The sequence below is a fragment of the Epargyreus clarus genome, unplaced genomic scaffold (genome assembly GCF_041222505.1).
Source record: "Epargyreus clarus isolate Ecla_fem2 unplaced genomic scaffold, WU_Ecla_fem_2.2 ptg000017l, whole genome shotgun sequence".
Classification (NCBI taxonomy): Eukaryota; Metazoa; Arthropoda; class Insecta; order Lepidoptera; family Hesperiidae; genus Epargyreus; species Epargyreus clarus.
In genome coordinates, this window is record NW_027332225.1 from 10,362,958 (window position 1) to 10,380,996 (window position 18,039).

The 18,039-nt window shown below is 42.1% G+C and overlaps 1 protein-coding gene across 1 annotated transcript; it reads right to left on the reverse strand.

Annotated features, from left to right (window-relative positions):
* Window positions 1-1,055: 1,055 nt before the first annotated feature.
* LOC140749166 (putative RNA-binding protein EEED8.10) lies at window positions 1,056-16,628 on the reverse strand. The gene is made up of 13 exons (XM_073082209.1): window positions 16,376-16,628; window positions 16,172-16,284; window positions 15,295-15,440; window positions 14,760-14,929; window positions 13,375-13,427; window positions 12,487-12,658; window positions 11,521-11,711; window positions 10,345-10,431; window positions 9,738-10,242; window positions 9,053-9,297; window positions 8,085-8,225; window positions 4,755-4,917; window positions 1,056-1,824 (listed from the first exon to the last, which is right to left on the reverse strand). The coding sequence occupies exons 1-13, from the start codon at window positions 16,443-16,445 to the stop codon at window positions 1,736-1,738; spliced, it is 2,145 nt and encodes a 714-aa protein (XP_072938310.1). The 5' UTR covers window positions 16,446-16,628; the 3' UTR covers window positions 1,056-1,735.
* Between the last annotated feature and the right edge of the window lie 1,411 nt (window positions 16,629-18,039).

An 18,039-nucleotide genomic window follows, 5' to 3' on the forward strand; every position in this document is an offset into this window, starting at 1 on the left:
TAACATTTGTGCCTCATTCTCATACATAATGATGATACCAGTATTAACAAGTAATCATTATTCATTCATACTTTAAAAAAAGGAAATATATCTCCTACATAACATATAAAAAATAAAGACTTATAATTCAATGTGATTAAAATAAAATTATTGTTTTTGTAAAAACAAAAAATAAAAAGTTTATGATTGCGTACATGGTGTCTATGAAAAAGAAAATAACAATTAACACAGAAATACAATGAATATTGCTGAAAAATCACTCAATGTCCCCGCTCTCTCCTCCAGCAGCATTTCTGCCAAAAGCTGAGGTGTGCGCAGTTCCACACTTATAAAATTACAATTACTCGAATTAAGTGTAATATTTTAAACAGCTGATATCTGGTACATTTATATAATGGATATCCAGACTTTTTAACTGTAAATAGTTTTAACATTTATATTTCAAAACCTAAAGCGCAGATAAATGGTGGGTATACAGTGAGTAAATATTTAGGAGGCATTACAGTCTTACTAATCCAGTAGTGCAATACACAAAGGCTGTATGAGAGTTAGTTACTATCTACAATTTTAATACAATTTATACAAAACAATACCAGTTTAAAGAAATTAACTTTTACAATGGCATAACTCGCGCCTTATATTATTGTTTCAGTGGTGCAGTAGTTTTGATATTCGGCTCTAGCAGACAGACTACTTTTCGCATCGTCGATTAGCTTATTAGGGGTTGCATCAACACTACTATGCGATTTACTGTGTTGGGTCACTCTGACCGAACTGCATTTATGCTGCATCGTGCTTTTCAAGTTCTTGTGCATCGAGTACTCAAAAATAGCAGTAGGACGTGAGTCTCGTTCAAACGAGTAAAGAGTGTAGCATTTAATCGCTAAATCTAGTCTCAAAAAAACAGCTAAATCGTCTGCTGAGGCCCCAAGATGGCGTTGCTTATATGTATTAAGTCTAGTCATGGAAGACACTGTTAACTAAAAAATAAAAATGAATGCTCAATTGGCTCATTGCAAAGTAATTGAGTGTATTTTTTTATCTTTTTATTAATCTACACACAAAAGTTCACCCTGTAAGGCAAATCTATGTAATCTATGAATTGTTTTTCCTTAAGGCTTAATATTGATGTTTATACATATTTACTATTCTACCTATCAGGAACAGTTTAATTTACAGTCAAGTCAGAGCGCTCACAAAGAAAGGCGCGAGTTATACTGAAATAATTTAATTCATCACAACATTTCAGACTTTGCTTATAATTACATAATACAATGAAATATTATATATAATTATATAGGTTAATAAACAATGACATTAAAATAAAACCGTTAAACCCTATTGTGGCAACAAAGCTCCATCACAGATAAAAACATTGGTTCTGATTCATTAAGTATTTTTAAACAAAATAATATACAAACTTTAATCGAACCAAAGTACTTCCATCATTATTTAAATAAACATCAGAGTATGTACTTTTAATAGCAGTTCAGTTCAGTATATAGTATATATAGTTCAGTATGACACTTTAATGAAACGCAAATAATAACACGTACAAAACAAATGAAAATGCAATCAACCGTGAAACAAGAAACACCACTAAAATAAATGAACTGCAAATTAATTAAAACACAAAAATAAAACGAAAAAGTCCATTAATATTAAGTCACATCCAGGGAATAACTGTAGCAGTGGTTGGTATAGTTGCCGAGATAAAACTGCAAGTGTTTAAGCTCTAGAGAATGATAATAGGCGCGTCGATGCCATAAGCATAGACGCCTTCGTAATCTTCTATTCCATCCTCGTCGAGAAATAGGTCATCATCTGGGAAATAAACATATGAAAGTCTTTTAAAACAGTGTCTTTAAGAATTCATTTTTATACATGTATATGCATTAGCTATATATATGTTACAGTGGGTATAAAAATGACATTCGCCTAAAATTATATATGTTATAATAATTGTATATATGTCTTAATAGTCATAATAATATTGATAAAAGCAAGTGTGGGTATGGTTTTAGTGTTAGCGGAATATGTAATCATTCAATGTGTAAATAAAATTAGGACAATTTAAAAATACATGAACTATAGTGGTAGAATTAGTATTTCTACCATAGTGTAAAAATGTTTTAAGAGCAGTTATGACATGTCTTTCAAAAATAAAGAGAAATCTCGAGAATCAAGAAATCTAAGATGACAATGCCAAAGTGTAAAAGTCGGTTCTTATGAAGTCAGATAAGATAAATACGGCCTTAAGACTCAAGCTCTACTCTAAAAAGCGTAAAAATATAAAATAAAAAACTAAGTACCGCTGCTTTAAGCCTACCGAAATCGCGAGCAAGAGCTATATTATAGAAGCCAAGCGGGGCCAATGCGTATCTACGTCACATTTGATTTTTATTGATATTATATAAATCATGCTTTAAATTGTGTTAAACAAAATTTGACTTGAAGAATTCTTAAACTAAATAAAAGCGATAACTTAAAGTTACATCTAATACTTTAACATTAGACGTAGATAATAATTAAATAATTATACTAATAAACTTAATAATATAATTAGTAACCATAAATATGTATTTCCATTTCAGGCTATTTAGTGTTAATATATGATAATAAATAATATAAATATTCTCATATTATTAAAATTATATTTTATTTTTATATACTACGTTTAACCTAAAACATATCATTATAGCGAAGGCGAGGCTTTTGAAAAGAAGCTACGGGTATAACGAAAATGCGTGTCTATGAATATCATTTCTCATAATAATCTTTTGATTACCTATATTTTTAAAATCTTGATACTAATTCTTAAACTATGTTTACTAATGTGTGTGTTACATTCGTTAAAAAAATTCTTCATTCTTTGTCTACCGATAAATAATTATTTATTTGTTACATTATGCATGCCCTATACAGGCACAAAATATATAAAAATAATTATCGGTGACAAGCATACGCATTATTGCCTTACGTAAGCTTTTAAAGCTATGCTAATGTGAACGACTTTATATTTCGTACATAACAATGCGCAAAAATAGTTTCAACAAAACCACCAGCACTAAGCACCAAAGTTTTATGTTGTATGACGTTCAAAATACATACTTAGTTCTTTTTAAATCATGTAGCATTTGAGTATTTCCGATAAATATTTGTAAAAATATTATATGAGCATAAATTATTCAGTAACACAAAAATTCAAATCTGTTCTGTTAGACAAAAGTTATCTAAGTTGCGTGCAGTCTATCAATCCGCCCATACGCAGCGGAATCTACTATGACCTTTCTCATAATGAGAGAAGACACATGCCCAGCAGTGGGACAGTAATGGGTCGATAACAGTGGCGACGCTAACTCGCAAATTTTGAACTTGTCTTAAGCATAACAACAGAATTTACTAAAACTATAATTTCTAACAATTTACACATTTACATGACGCACCGACTACTGGCTATGGGCCAGTGCTGCTCAGAACTTTTGAGTCGCCTTCTGCGAAGGACTTCTAAGACTGTAATTCCCACAAAAAGAGAAAGTAAAAACAAATTCATGTACTTGAAATAGACATTAAAAATAGTGAATCTTAAAATAGATGTCTGAATATTGAACAATTTAAAACGAACAGTGCGTATGAAGCCAGATTGCAAGCAATTCATAGCGACGCCACAACTACAACAAAAGACAGTATCTTTTGAAACACTAATGTCAATTATTATAGTGATTTTAAGTGCATTGGGAAGAAATTACCTCCACAAGCGGTCAATGAAATCACCTATGTCTCAGGATTTTTGTTGGTTATAACCTTTTTTATTTAGGTAAATCGTAATGTCATATCTACACTAGTATCTGAGACTTTCGCTTGAAAGTCAAATTTCGGTTCTTACAAGGTAAAATATTTTTTGATGCTACCTAAAAACTGTTTTCACCTAAGAAATATTAAAAAAACTGTTTTAACCTAAAAATATAAAAATTATATTCCTTAAAATGTTCCCTTCGGCAGTTTTGTATGAGTTCCACCTTTTTTAAATGTAATCTTCATAATTAAAGACAAACAATGTCTTAAATATCATTTTATTAACGTTTATGTTTTTGACTTTTTATAAAAACTTGCTACTATTTCTTTAGCTTTACCTGCTTACTTTATAAGGAAAGATTTAAATATGCATAGCGATAGACAAGAAGATAGGAATAAATAGGAAAAAAATCAAAGTTCTAATTATACTAATAACTGGTTAAACTTGCATTATTATAAAGCAACATAAGTCGACAAACAGCTATGTACTCTTTACGGACGTGTCTTATTGGCCAATATAGCACTTATACGATAAATGAAGTTCAACCATAATAACAAACAGGGGGGAGGTCACGTGTCAGTGTAAAAGAGATAGTGTGAGGTAAACAACCAATAAAATGAAGTATTGAATGTGGTAGATCCCTTTGTGGTTCGACTCCGGCGGCACCACCGCCACACCTTTTACTGCCTTATAACAGCAGTGTTAGGCGTTGTTGAATTCCGTTTTGAAGTTTGTGGTAAGGGAGACATACTTTTCTGAGGCGTTCCAGCTTAGTCCTCAGGGGTAGCGGCGCATCTGTGGCTGACCTTAGGTAGGATCTAATCCTATCTGGGGTTGATTACAGATGTCCATGTGCGGCAGTAGCCACTTACCATTAGGTGGACTACATGCTCGTCTGCTACTCCTATAATTAAAAAAAAATGGATGTGACGTCATCTGCAAACAGTTAATATCTCACCGTGTCCAATGAAGTCGTCGAAGTCCTCCGGGTCGTACATGTCGTTCATGGAGTCGTCGGAGCTGTCGTCGAACACCTGGTCCACGAAGTCCGGCCGCAGGTGCGGGTTGCTGCGGTCCTCGTCCACGTCCAGCCTCAGCAACGGATGGGTAGGATATGTGCGCTGTGGACGTAGATAAAGTTTCTTTAGTTAATTAGTTATTTTTAGTATTAGTATTAGGTAATTAGTTATTTTTTTATATTATAACATCGAGAAACGAGCATGCAGTCCACATGCCCATAGATATTTGAAGTCTACTTAAGATAGGGTTGGAACGCGTTATATTAGTCATACCATTTGAACCAAAACATGGTAGCTGAACAGTGTTCAGCACTACTGTTATTGATTAGACAAAATACGTAGGACGTTTGTGTCTTCTGAATCGAAACACTAAATATTCCCTCACCAAAAAGGTCCTAGTTTTTCTTATTATACGTATTTTACGCCCACACAGGCGTTCCATACACACATGCACCATTTTCTTCTTATCGTTTCAGACGCTCTCTGGTTGCGAAGAGAATGCGGTGAAATTCTTTATGTATGGTGCGCGTATCTCACGGCCGTATACGCGTACATAAAGAATTTCACCGCACTTGCGTAAAAGAAAAACCACCCTAATAGTGCGCGCATTTGTATACGTGCATATGGGATCATGTGTACATGTGTGCGTTGTGTGTGAACGTATAGGTGGGTGTATACGCACAAACATGTACATGTGTCTGTGCGCGTTTCTGTGTATGTACGCCTATTGTCTACGCATCTATTCGTGTGCGTATGTGCATGTATGGCCGCCTCCACCAGCTCCTCCGACACGTGTGTGTGTGTGCGCGCACCTCGGTGAGGCCGAGGTCGAGCTGCGCGGCGGCGGTGGCGGCCAGGCGCAGCGTGAGCACGCGCGGCTGCAGGTGCAGCGCGTGCACGTGTGTGTGTGTGTGTGTGTATGTGCGCGGGTGTGTGCGCGCACCTCGGTGAGGCCGAGGTCGAGCTGCGCGGCGGCGGTGGCGGCCAGGCGCAGCGTGAGCACGCGCGGCTGCAGGTGCAGCGCGTGCACGTGTGTGTGTGTGTGTGTGTATGTGCGCGGGTGTGTGCGCGCACCTCGGTGAGGCCGAGGTCGAGCTGCGCGGCGGCGGTGGCGGCCAGGCGCAGCGTGAGCACGCGCGGCTGCAGGTGCAGCGCGTGCACGTGTGTGTGTGTGTGTGTGTATGTGCGCGGGTGTGTGCGCGCACCTCGGTGAGGCCGAGGTCGAGCTGCGCGGCGGCGGTGGCGGCCAGGCGCAGCGTGAGCACGCGCGGCTGCAGGTGCAGCGCGTGCACGTGTGTGTGTGTGTGTGTGTATGTGCGCGGGTGTGTGCGCGCACCTCGGTGAGGCCGAGGTCGAGCTGCGCGGCGGCGGTGGCGGCCAGGCGCAGCGTGAGCACGCGCGGCTGCAGGTGCAGCGCGTGCACGTGTGTGTGTGTGTGTGTGTATGTGCGCGGGTGTGTGCGCGCACCTCGGTGAGGCCGAGGTCGAGCTGCGCGGCGGCGGTGGCGGCCAGGCGCAGCGTGAGCACGCGCGGCTGCAGGTGCAGCGCGTGCACGTGTGTGTGTGTGTGTGTGTATGTGCGCGGGTGTGTGCGCGCACCTCGGTGAGGCCGAGGTCGAGCTGCGCGGCGGCGGTGGCGGCCAGGCGCAGCGTGAGCACGCGCGGCTGCAGGTGCAGCGCGTGCACGTGTGTGTGTGTGTGTGTGTATGTGCGCGGGTGTGTGCGCGCACCTCGGTGAGGCCGAGGTCGAGCTGCGCGGCGGCGGTGGCGGCCAGGCGCAGCGTGAGCACGCGCGGCTGCAGGTGCAGCGCGTGCACGTGTGTGTGTGTGTGTGTGTATGTGCGCGGGTGTGTGCGCGCACCTCGGTGAGGCCGAGGTCGAGCTGCGCGGCGGCGGTGGCGGCCAGGCGCAGCGTGAGCACGCGCGGCTGCAGGTGCAGCGCGTGCACGTGTGTGTGTGTGTGTGTGTATGTGCGCGGGTGTGTGCGCGCACCTCGGTGAGGCCGAGGTCGAGCTGCGCGGCGGCGGTGGCGGCCAGGCGCAGCGTGAGCACGCGCGGCTGCAGGTGCAGCGCGTGCACGTGTGTGTGTGTGTGTGTGTATGTGCGCGGGTGTGTGCGCGCACCTCGGTGAGGCCGAGGTCGAGCTGCGCGGCGGCGGTGGCGGCCAGGCGCAGCGTGAGCACGCGCGGCTGCAGGTGCAGCGCGTGCACGTGTGTGTGTGTGTGCGTGTGTGTGTGTGCGCGCACCTCGGTGAGGCCGAGGTCGAGCTGCGCGGCGGCGGTGGCGGCCAGGCGCAGCGTGAGCACGCGCGGCTGCAGGTGCAGCGCATGCACGTGTGTGTGTGTGTGTGTGTATGTGCGCGGGTGTGTGCGCGCACCTCGGTGAGGCCGAGGTCGAGCTGCGCGGCGGCGGTGGCGGCCAGGCGCAGCGTGAGCACGCGCGGCTGCAGGTGCAGCGCGTGCACGTGTGTGTGTGTGTGTGTGTATGTGCGCGGGTGTGTGCGCGCACCTCGGTGAGGCCGAGGTCGAGCTGCGCGGCGGCGGTGGCGGCCAGGCGCAGCGTGAGCACGCGCGGCTGCAGGTGCAGCGCGTGCACGTGTGTGTGTGTGTGCGTGTGTGTGTGTGCGCGCACCTCGGTGAGGCCGAGGTCGAGCTGCGCGGCGGCGGTGGCGGCCAGGCGCAGCGTGAGCACGCGCGGCTGCAGGTGCAGCGCGTGCACGTGTGTGTGTGTGTGCGTGTGTGTGTGTGCGCGCACCTCGGTGAGGCCGAGGTCGAGCTGCGCGGCGGCGGTGGCGGCCAGGCGCAGCGTGAGCACGCGCGGCTGCAGGTGCAGCGCGTGCACGTGTGTGTGTGTGTGTGTGTATGTGCGCGGGTGTGTGCGCGCACCTCGGTGAGGCCGAGGTCGAGCTGCGCGGCGGCGGTGGCGGCCAGGCGCAGCGTGAGCACGCGCGGCTGCAGGTGCAGCGCGTGCACGTGTGTGTGTGTGTGTGTGTATGTGCGCGGGTGTGTGCGCGCACCTCGGTGAGGCCGAGGTCGAGCTGCGCGGCGGCGGTGGCGGCCAGGCGCAGCGTGAGCACGCGCGGCTGCAGGTGCAGCGCGTGCACGTGTGTGTGTGTGTGTGTGTATGTGCGCGGGTGTGTGCGCGCACCTCGGTGAGGCCGAGGTCGAGCTGCGCGGCGGCGGTGGCGGCCAGGCGCAGCGTGAGCACGCGCGGCTGCAGGTGCAGCGCGTGCACGTGTGTGTGTGTGTGCGTGTGTGTGTGTGCGCGCACCTCGGTGAGGCCGAGGTCGAGCTGCGCGGCGGCGGTGGCGGCCAGGCGCAGCGTGAGCACGCGCGGCTGCAGGTGCAGCGCGTGCACGGCCGCCTCCACCAGCTCCTCCGACACGCCGTCGCACCCGCACGCGTCCACCTCCTGAGGGATTGTAATCGCAATTTAACCCATAATAAAATTACGCGGTCTAAGATATTCATTTTTTAATAATTATTTTTATTTTATTTTATTTATTTAGTTTTGTACACCTTAAACTGAGGGTTACAAAGGGTATACTTAATGCCTATTGGCATTCTCCACCAGTCGATCCTGGATGATGGCAGTAGCATGTGGTATGCATAAACAAAAAAATACAAACTGTAAAAAAACATCCAATATCTACATATAATAATAATAAATAATATATAAATATATAATGTATACAAATAAATATATACAACACAGTGAATTAAAGAAAGTTGAAAGACTCATTAGGACATGCGTTAGCAATGCTCCCGAACCATTCTCTTGAAGATGTTCCTAGAATTGGGAGTAGGAAATCAAAATATTCTTGGCGTGGAAAATACTAATTTCTACAGTATCAAATGCTCCGATGCGGCGTTGCTCCTCGGGCGGCCGCCGGCCCGGCGTCGCCGAGCGCGGCCAGGCGCGGCACGGTACGCACCTGCAGCCTGTGGCAGGCGTAGATCGCGGCGGCGAGGGGCTGCGCGGAGAGCGCGGCGTTGCCCCGCGCGACGAGCGCGGCGAGGCGCGGCAGGCGCGCGGCGGCGGCCAGGCCGGCGTCGCTGAGCGCGGCCAGGGCGGCACGGTACGCACCTGCAGCCTGTGGCAGGCGTAGATCGCGGCGGCGAGGGGCTGCGCGGAGAGCGCGGCGTTGCCCCGCGCGACGAGCGCGGCGAGGCGCGGCAGGCGCGCGGCGGCGGCCAGGCCGGCGTCGCTGAGCGCGGCCAGGGCGGCACGGTACGCACCTGCAGCCTGTGGCAGGCGTAGATCGCGGCGGCGAGGGGCTGCGCGGAGAGCGCGGCGTTGCCCCGCGCGACGAGCGCGGCGAGGCGCGGCAGGCGCGCGGCGGCGGCCAGGCCGGCGTCGCTGAGCGCGGCGAGGTACGACACGTCGAGGTGGCGCAGCGCCGGGCAGCCCGCGCATAGCGCCGCCACGCCCTCGTCGCTCACGCCCGGGTACACCGGCGTGCTCTCGTTCATCACCACAGTCACTGTACGACACATTCTCACAATATGTATATACATAGTATAAACTATGTGCGAACAAGAAAAACATTTGAATATTAATAGCATCTTCTAAATTTCATACAATTCATATGAAACTGACTAAAAAGATGTCCATTTTGCCATCATTTAGTTGTTCATCATCATTTGTTTCAAGAATACACTTGTCCAAACGTATAAATTTTGTCAGATATTATTGCACCTTCATTGACGTCACATGTCACAATTATTTGATCAACGTTATCATCACATATTTTTGCTGCCTATTAATGTCATATATTTTTACTGCATTCTTGCAGGCAGATCTTACTGAACTTGTTCTTGAGTCAGATATTTTTGATAATCTGCCCATAGTCATATATTTGTGACTGTAAATGAATTAATAGGTTCCTAATCAAAAACCCTAATAAATAATAAATCAACTTACAAGGATGTGGGTAGCCCTTCCTCGCATTGCAACCAGAAATATTTATAGACTCGAGTTGCGGACACGACTGGGCGAGTTGTTTCAACACGGCATTTGTTATGTATATATTTCGACTGATATTCAATATCTTTAGCTTGGTGAGATTAGCCACAGCTTCACAGAACGCTGTATTGCCTTGAGGATTCAATGTTATTTCAATGGACATGTATTCACTGAGAGAAAGTTCTTCTAAATCGGGTAGTTTCTTCAATATGAGCGGTATGATTTTCCACATGGTGACCGGACATACGTCCAACTTGAGACATTTTAGACTAGGTAGTGTGTCCAGGGCTGCGCTGAGCACAGTTCCCTGGAGACTGTAGCAGTTGTAGAAGGAGAGTGACGTCAGCTTAGTAGGGTTCGCGCCTGTGAGGAACAAGCCAGTGACGTGAGTGTTGTTGGCTATCGTCATGCTCTCTATACAGGAGTCCTGCTTCACTGCATGAATTAAACTCGAATCTGTAAGCTGAAATAGACGTCTATTTATCGTAATCCTTTTTGTAACTTGATAATTGAATTTACATTTGAATTTCAATTAATAATGACAGTAGAAAAGTAAGGTAATTACCTTATTACAAGAAACGAAAGCGACGCTTTTTAGATTCCTACATCCATAAATTAGGGGGTTCCAATTTTTCGTTTGCATTCCAACTATCTGAAATGGATAGTAAAAATATATTAGAAAGAGGAAATAGTACATTTTTTTCATTTTAAAAACCTAAAATGTTCTATCAATATAATATGCGACCCCGCCAAACTGCTAGTCTGCTTCGAATATAGAAACGAGTCCCGTCGCAATAGCAAATTGTAGATATTAGCGGGACGAAGACAGCGCGGGATCCCCGGAACCCGTCTGCTGTCCGCTCTCGCCCACGGATAAATAGCTGCGTTAGTGTACCCTTAATGTTGCTACGGAGTATTTGCTTGTTATTGTTATTTGGTTGTATTCAACCACATTAGCTCTCTGGCTGACACCTGCGCGCATTAACTTCAGAGCGGACTATACAATTCATACAACGGACTTGACGTTTGACGAGGACTATACAATATATACAAGCATGGGGGCGATGTGTGTACCTTAAGCTCCTCGAGGTTGGGGCAGAACTTGCCGACAATGTGCGCGGTGCGGTCGTTGAGCGCGGACTAGCGGTGGTCGATGTGCAAGTGCAGCAGCGAAAAAATATCGATATATCGTAATAACGATATTTGTAATTCGATATATCGATTTTTTACCCGATACATTTTGATCCGATATATCGATACACCGATACAAAATATCCAATATCGAAAATTGTATAAAAAACTATACATATTTATTCCAGCAGTACTGCTTTGGGATAATATTTAGAAATTTTGTAATTTGCCTACTAAAAAAGAATACTTTGTAAAGTAAAATAATTTATATATATATATATATACAGGGTGAATTTTTAAAACGGGCCTTCAGGGCCAAACTATAAGGATTAGCGAAAAATGCTGAAAGGAGTTACGAGGCCGATTTTGATAAAAACTAAAACTGCATCATTACTTTTTTAAAATAACTTTTTCCCTAGCTGGAAATCGAACGAGTTCATTTTGAAAAAAAAATGCACCCTCTATATTATTCCACTATCTGATAGTGTTGCTTATAAGGATCAAAATCTGGAAAGTAATGTTATGTGAGAAATTAAAGGAAAAGGAAAATTTTGAAGAAAATACGTATTTTTCCATACATATTTTTTTCCGACATCCCTATTGCGGCTACCTTGAGCTCCTCGAGGTTGGGGCAGAACTTGCCGACGGTGTGCGCGGTGCGGTCGTTGAGCGCGGACCAGTGGTGGTCGATGTGCAGCCGCAGCAGCGCGCCGCCGAGCCGCTGCAGCACGCGGCGCAGCACCGCCGTCGTCAGCGTCACGCCCACGTGCTGCCACCACGACGTCTTGAACACGCGCACGCCTGCCAACACGCTCCTACGTTACCCCCTCGCACTGAACCCGATTGTCCCACTGCTGGGCACGGGTCCTCTCATAATGAGAAGGATTAGGCCATAGTCCACCGCGCTGGCCGAGTGCGTATTGGTAGACTTCACATAAGTTCGAGATTTTTTTTATAAATCTCTTGGGTATGTAGCTTTCATCGCGATGTTTTTCTTCACCGTTTAGCATGTGATAATTCATTTTTAATACGCACATAACTTTGATAAATCAGAGGTGCGTGCTTGGGATTTGAACCTCGGACCCCTCGATCGAGAGGCCGAGTTTCTTAACCACTAGGCTATCACTGCCTTTGTCTATGCTCATACAGAACTCATTACTGCTGGCCATGGGATCTCTCGGTATAAAACAGATTAAGATATAACTAATCTAATTGATGTGAACCTTGTTAGACAATAAATCAATACTTAAATGAGAATTGAGTAAAAGTCTGAGGATCACAGATTAGATAAAGGTCTGTCCTGAGGATGTATCACACTTAGGCACATTTCATTACACAAAACAGAATGGTAGGTGACTTTCAAAATAGGAGTATAAATAAAATTTTGTTTTCACTCTTTATAGAGCCTAGTCTAAAAAATTATACGACATTTTAAGTAATAGAGGTTGTTAATCCAAATACATATTTAGTGTTATATTATAAATACAATTACAATTACAATTTTATGGTGCTCTTAAAGAATAGTAACAAATTTGTAGCAAATAATTTAAAAAATGAAGTATGAACACATTCTTACTCTCAAGATACTCCTGGATCGAACTCTGCCAAGCTTTACTGACCCTCTCTGATCTAACCAAATCCCTGATAGGGATATAGCTGAATATGTGATGCAAGCAATCTTGGTTCAACACTTCTAATATATTGTAAGGGGTGTATTCAGTAGACCCATCAAGCAATGGCAAAATGTCCTGGAAAAATACAAAAATAACTTGTTAATAAATATGTACTCGTATAATAATACACCCATTCTAATAGCAATTATATTTTTATTTTACAGAACTATGAATATAAAGGAAGGGCCTTATAAAAACACAACACTATCAAAAATCTACAACATGCAACAAATATTGGGCATTATTCAACCTGACATTTATCATTATTTCTTGTAACTGGAAATTGTACTTTCTATAATTTCAGGCTACAATACTGTTGAGGGCTTTTGAAGTCATGTGTCTTAGGCATACAATGGGAGGAAAAAATTTATTGTTAAAAAATTTTTGTAACAAAAATGCTGGATATATTATATCTAAACTAATATTATAAAGAGGAATACTTTATTTGTAATGATTGTAATGAATAGGCTCAAAAACTACTGGCCCAATTTTAAAAATTTCACCATTTGAAAGCTACATTATCCACGAGTAACATAGGCTATATTTTATATGAAATATATTTGATAAATAGATTTTAAGGCGGTACAAAGTTTGCCGGGTCAGCTAGTTTTAGATATTGTAGTAGTATTACGTTTAGTATCAGATCTTATGTATGTCCATAAGTACACACACATTTTTACTATGGACCACCAAGTGTTTATTTTCCTTGTCACTAGCAACTCATAGTACATGTAAACAATATAATAATTAAACCATCATACATTATAGTTATGTAACAAGTGAGTTCTCACCTCTTCTTCAAGATCATCCATTCTATTTGAATTTTCATTGTTGGCGTCCTCAGCTGTACTTGGAAAAAAACTGGCATGAAATACTGGCATCATATAAATAATTATTAAAGGTGAACAATGTTAAAAGAATCTTCATTACTATTACAAGTAATTTTACTAAAGTATTAACTCTTATTCTCTTATTAATATTATTGTAACACCAGCGCCAGTTATAAACAAATATTTGAACACAGACTTTGCTCACACATTTGAACATTTGTTTGTTTAAATTTTTGTCCTATCACTCATGCCATGGTCTCCTAGCAATTAGACTATGTGCATGTATAGCAGGCTCCGCACATATTTGAAGTTTGAATGCTTTGATGTGCACTCGAAAACTAACACCAAATGGCAAAGTGCAAATATTTGAAGCAAGCTAGGAAAAGATATTTTGAAGGTGGTAGAACCCTTTGTGGTTCGACTCCGGCGGCACCACCGCCACACCTATTTCTGCCTCATAACAGCAATGTTAGGCACTGCTGTGTTCTGGTTTGAAGGGTGTGGTAAGGGAGACAGACTTTTTCGAGGCGTTCCAGCTTAGTCCTCAGGGGTAGCGGCGCATCTGTGGCCGACCTCAGGTAGGAATATCTAATCCTATCTGGGGTTGATTACAAATGTCCATGGGCGGCAGTAGCCACTTACCATCAGGTGGACTGCATGCTCGTCTGCTACTTCTATATTATAAATAAAAAAAAACAAGATACTCAAATACCCATGCTGCACTGTCTTCAAACATGTGTTCAAATATGTGTTCAAATGTTTGTGCTATGTCTGGTGCAGGCCTAAGAGTTTAACTGAGGGACCTTAAGTTTGAAAGTAAATAGACACATGGGATCATTTCAATAATACTTGTAGATTTTAATATGATGTTTCTTTGATTATCCCAAAGATTGGAAGTATGTCACTGAATTGCTTGAACTTTTGTATGGGATGTTCTAACGTGACGTCACCAACGGACGCCATGACACTCGCGAGCGTTTTCGCGCTTAATTTAAAATGGCTATAAACAAATGCTATTATTTTCGTTAATACTGAATTTATTACCGAAATAATACGATTTCTGGAATCGGTAGACATGTACCTACGTTATAGAAGGGCTTTTCAAAATGTGTCATCATGCCTATTCTTATTCTATATGAAGTTATATGTAAATATGTCCATGACAGCGGTGACTGCTTACCATGAGGACTAAATCCTCTTTTGTTACTTCAGTTTAAACAAAAGGAAAAATAAAACAGAAAATAATTGATGACTAATGCATAACTCTATCTCTCTCTGAAATAGCAAGAGAGAGAGAGCTCTCTCTTGCTATTTCACTAACTGACAAAAACCATTCAAAACCTCACCATTGTTACAATCTTGTGAGGCACTGTCTCTACCTGCTTCCTGGCAAGTTCTGGGCTTCCACCGAATCTTAACCTCTCCATCCTCGACAGGCTGGTGCCAACTGTCTGCTGGGGATATTCGGAGAGTTCTGCCTCGGAGAATCTTTTCATGGTTGGGTGCTAGCAATGCTCTAGAATTAATATTGAGTTTATTGACTTACAGAAATTAATAGTATCAAAATTTGGTTACAAATATTTTATTAAATACAAAATAGTTAAAAATCAAAGTGTATAAAGGCAGCAGACATACTTGTATTTTATTTACATACAGGTAGCATCTCATCCTGATATCAACATTTAATAAAACACCTGTCTCTATTAACAACAAATATTCAAGAGACCCAATCTTTCAAGTTCAATGAGTTTGTTTTCAACATGTATTTATTAGCTTGGGTTGTATCTATGTGTTTATGTATGTAACGGCATCTTTGAGCTCAATTTTCACCAATTTCCACAACTCTGATTAATTTGAAACTGAAAACTGTTAAAAACTTACTTGTGAGCATCGGCAGGATCACTAAATGTCACAAAGGCATATGTGGGCATTGGTACTCTGTGTGGGCCCTTATCTCCCATCCTCAGCCAACAACTTCGGATGAAGCCATACTGGGCAAATACACCAAACAACTCAGTTCTGGTGGTCTACAAATAAAGAATACAAACAATGTTTTAAAAGATCATATATTGCTATATGTATAGTATGACTGGGGAGGTACAACTAACGCCCTTATTTAAAACGAGACGCGTTTCATTTTTAGTAGAAAGGTTGTGCAATTGTACATGTCAGCTAACTTAAATATGCGGTGACCGTCTTAGTCTCCAAGATAAACGCTTTCTACACTCACAGCCCCACACTAGGATTCCCTGTATCGTGGGTGCTATGGACACACACAGAGACAAATACACAAACACCCATACCCAGAAACAGAAATCTAAATTCATCATTTAGAAATCTGTCTGGCTGGGGATCGAACCCGGGACCCACTTCGCGTCAAACCGGCATGGTGACCGCTCCACCACGCGGGTCGGATAAGCAATGCATTTGTGATTAACTCCTTTGTATATTTGATTCTTAAGCAAGGACCAATGTCTCCTGAGTTTACACACAATTTCTACGCAATTTTGTGAAACACATCAAAATTGAAGATAAAGTAAAATTATAAACAACACTGAAAATATAATTTACTATAGCAGTTATATTCAACAAATATACTTTGGAATGAACTCATTTGACTTAATAATAAATAACATTAAGTTGCAAAATTGCAAATTCCATATCTATAATAATAACATTGTTATTGTTTCAATAATAAAGGCACTGAATGGCTATAAGGGTCTGTATATGTAAAATATTTACTCATAAAACGACATACCTTCGCTGGCAGATTCGCGACGTATAATTTCCTGATGGGTATACCGTCTTCCGTATGTGTGGGTACACTTCTCAAAGCATACGGCGTGGTTTCCATAGTTGAACCTAATGCGTCTAAAATTAATATAGTATAAATATCCAAATAGAGAAACGGAACACTCAGGTTTCTGCCTTATATTAAACATCGAGCAACGAAAATACTTACAAAGTTCACGTCGAACGACGTGAAAAATTTCAGGATTAAAAAGTGCATCATCTTCTTCTTCGAAAAACATGGTGTTCGATTTCACCCAGCAGTTAAAACTTCAAATGCTACCTGCGTCTAATAATCGGACATGTTATTGTAAAATGTTAATAACACGGAAAATTTAGGAATAAATATTCGACATAAAGATTAAAGATGATATTCGCAAAGGCAATCCGTCAACATACAACGGTCGCGACTTTTTAATAGAATGTTGCCAGCTGTGTTGCCGCTTGCGACTTTTCGGATTGCCGTATTCGTAAGTTGTAAATTATTTATGGTTTTTTGAAGGAAAAATAAAATGTAGTATTTTAAAAAATATTAATATTTACTCTTAGACTGCAAGCTTTTTGGTCATATTACTTATCATAAGCTTTTCCTTACGACGGAGTGAAGACTAGAACAGTTAGTTTCTTCTGGCAGCTCCAAAATATGTTGGTGAACTTAGCATAGCATATTCCAGCAGAGCACTAAAAAATGAGAGTTCTATTCGCATGCACATGAGTTCTATAGTTCCTGATAGTTTTCAGGAATAGTTCTGGCGATTTCACGGAGATAAAGCAGAATAAAATAATGCTCTGCTAACTTCACAGAGCAGAGCATTTTCTACAAAATTGAAAAAAAAGCTATTGATTAGTGTAATTAGCTTAATATCTAGAGTTCCTAATAGTTTTCAGTGATAGTTCTCGCGAAATAAACTTAAAAAATAATTTATAGATAAAATAAATAGACAAAAATTTAACCAAAAAAAAAAAATATGCAAAAAGGTTATTTAAAAGTGGAAACTCGTCGATTTTGCAAAGCCTAGTAATAAAATGATACATTTGTACAATAACTGACCCAGGAACTCACACTAAAGTGCCAGCACACTACAGCATACTAGAATAGTACAAATCGGAAAGATTTTCGACAAAACTTTTTTTCATATTATTTTCACGTAACCAGGGGGAAGGAACTCAGCGGTTTTACATAGGCTAGTAATATGGCTACAATTTAAAAATATAACCAATCCTAGAACTCACACTAAAGTGCCAGCAGAGCATACTAGAATAACAAAAATCGGATGGAGTTTCGAGAAATATTTTTTTTTAATTATTTCCACGTAACCAGATAGCGGGAACTCATCGGTTTTATATAGACTAGTAACATAGCTACAATTTAAAAATATAACCAATCCCAGAACTCTCACTAAAGTGCCAGCAGAGCATACTAGAATAACAAAAATCGGATGGATTTTCGACAAATATTTTTTTTTTAAATCATGACCACGTAACCAGATGGCGGGAACTCATCGGTTTTATGTAGATCAGTAACATAGCTACAATTTAAAAATATAACCAATCCCAGAACTCGCACTAAAGTGCCTGCAGAGCATACTAGAATAGCAAAAATCGGATGGATTTTCGACAAATATTTTTTTTTCAATCATGTCCACGTAACCAGATGGCAAGAACTCATCGGTTTTATGTAGACTAGTAACATAGTTACAATTTAAAAATACAACCAATCCCAGAACTCACACTAAAGTGCCAGCAGAGCATACTAGAATAACAAAAATTAGATGGATTTTCGACAAATATATTTTTACAATCATGTCCACGTAACCAGATAGCGAGAACTCATCG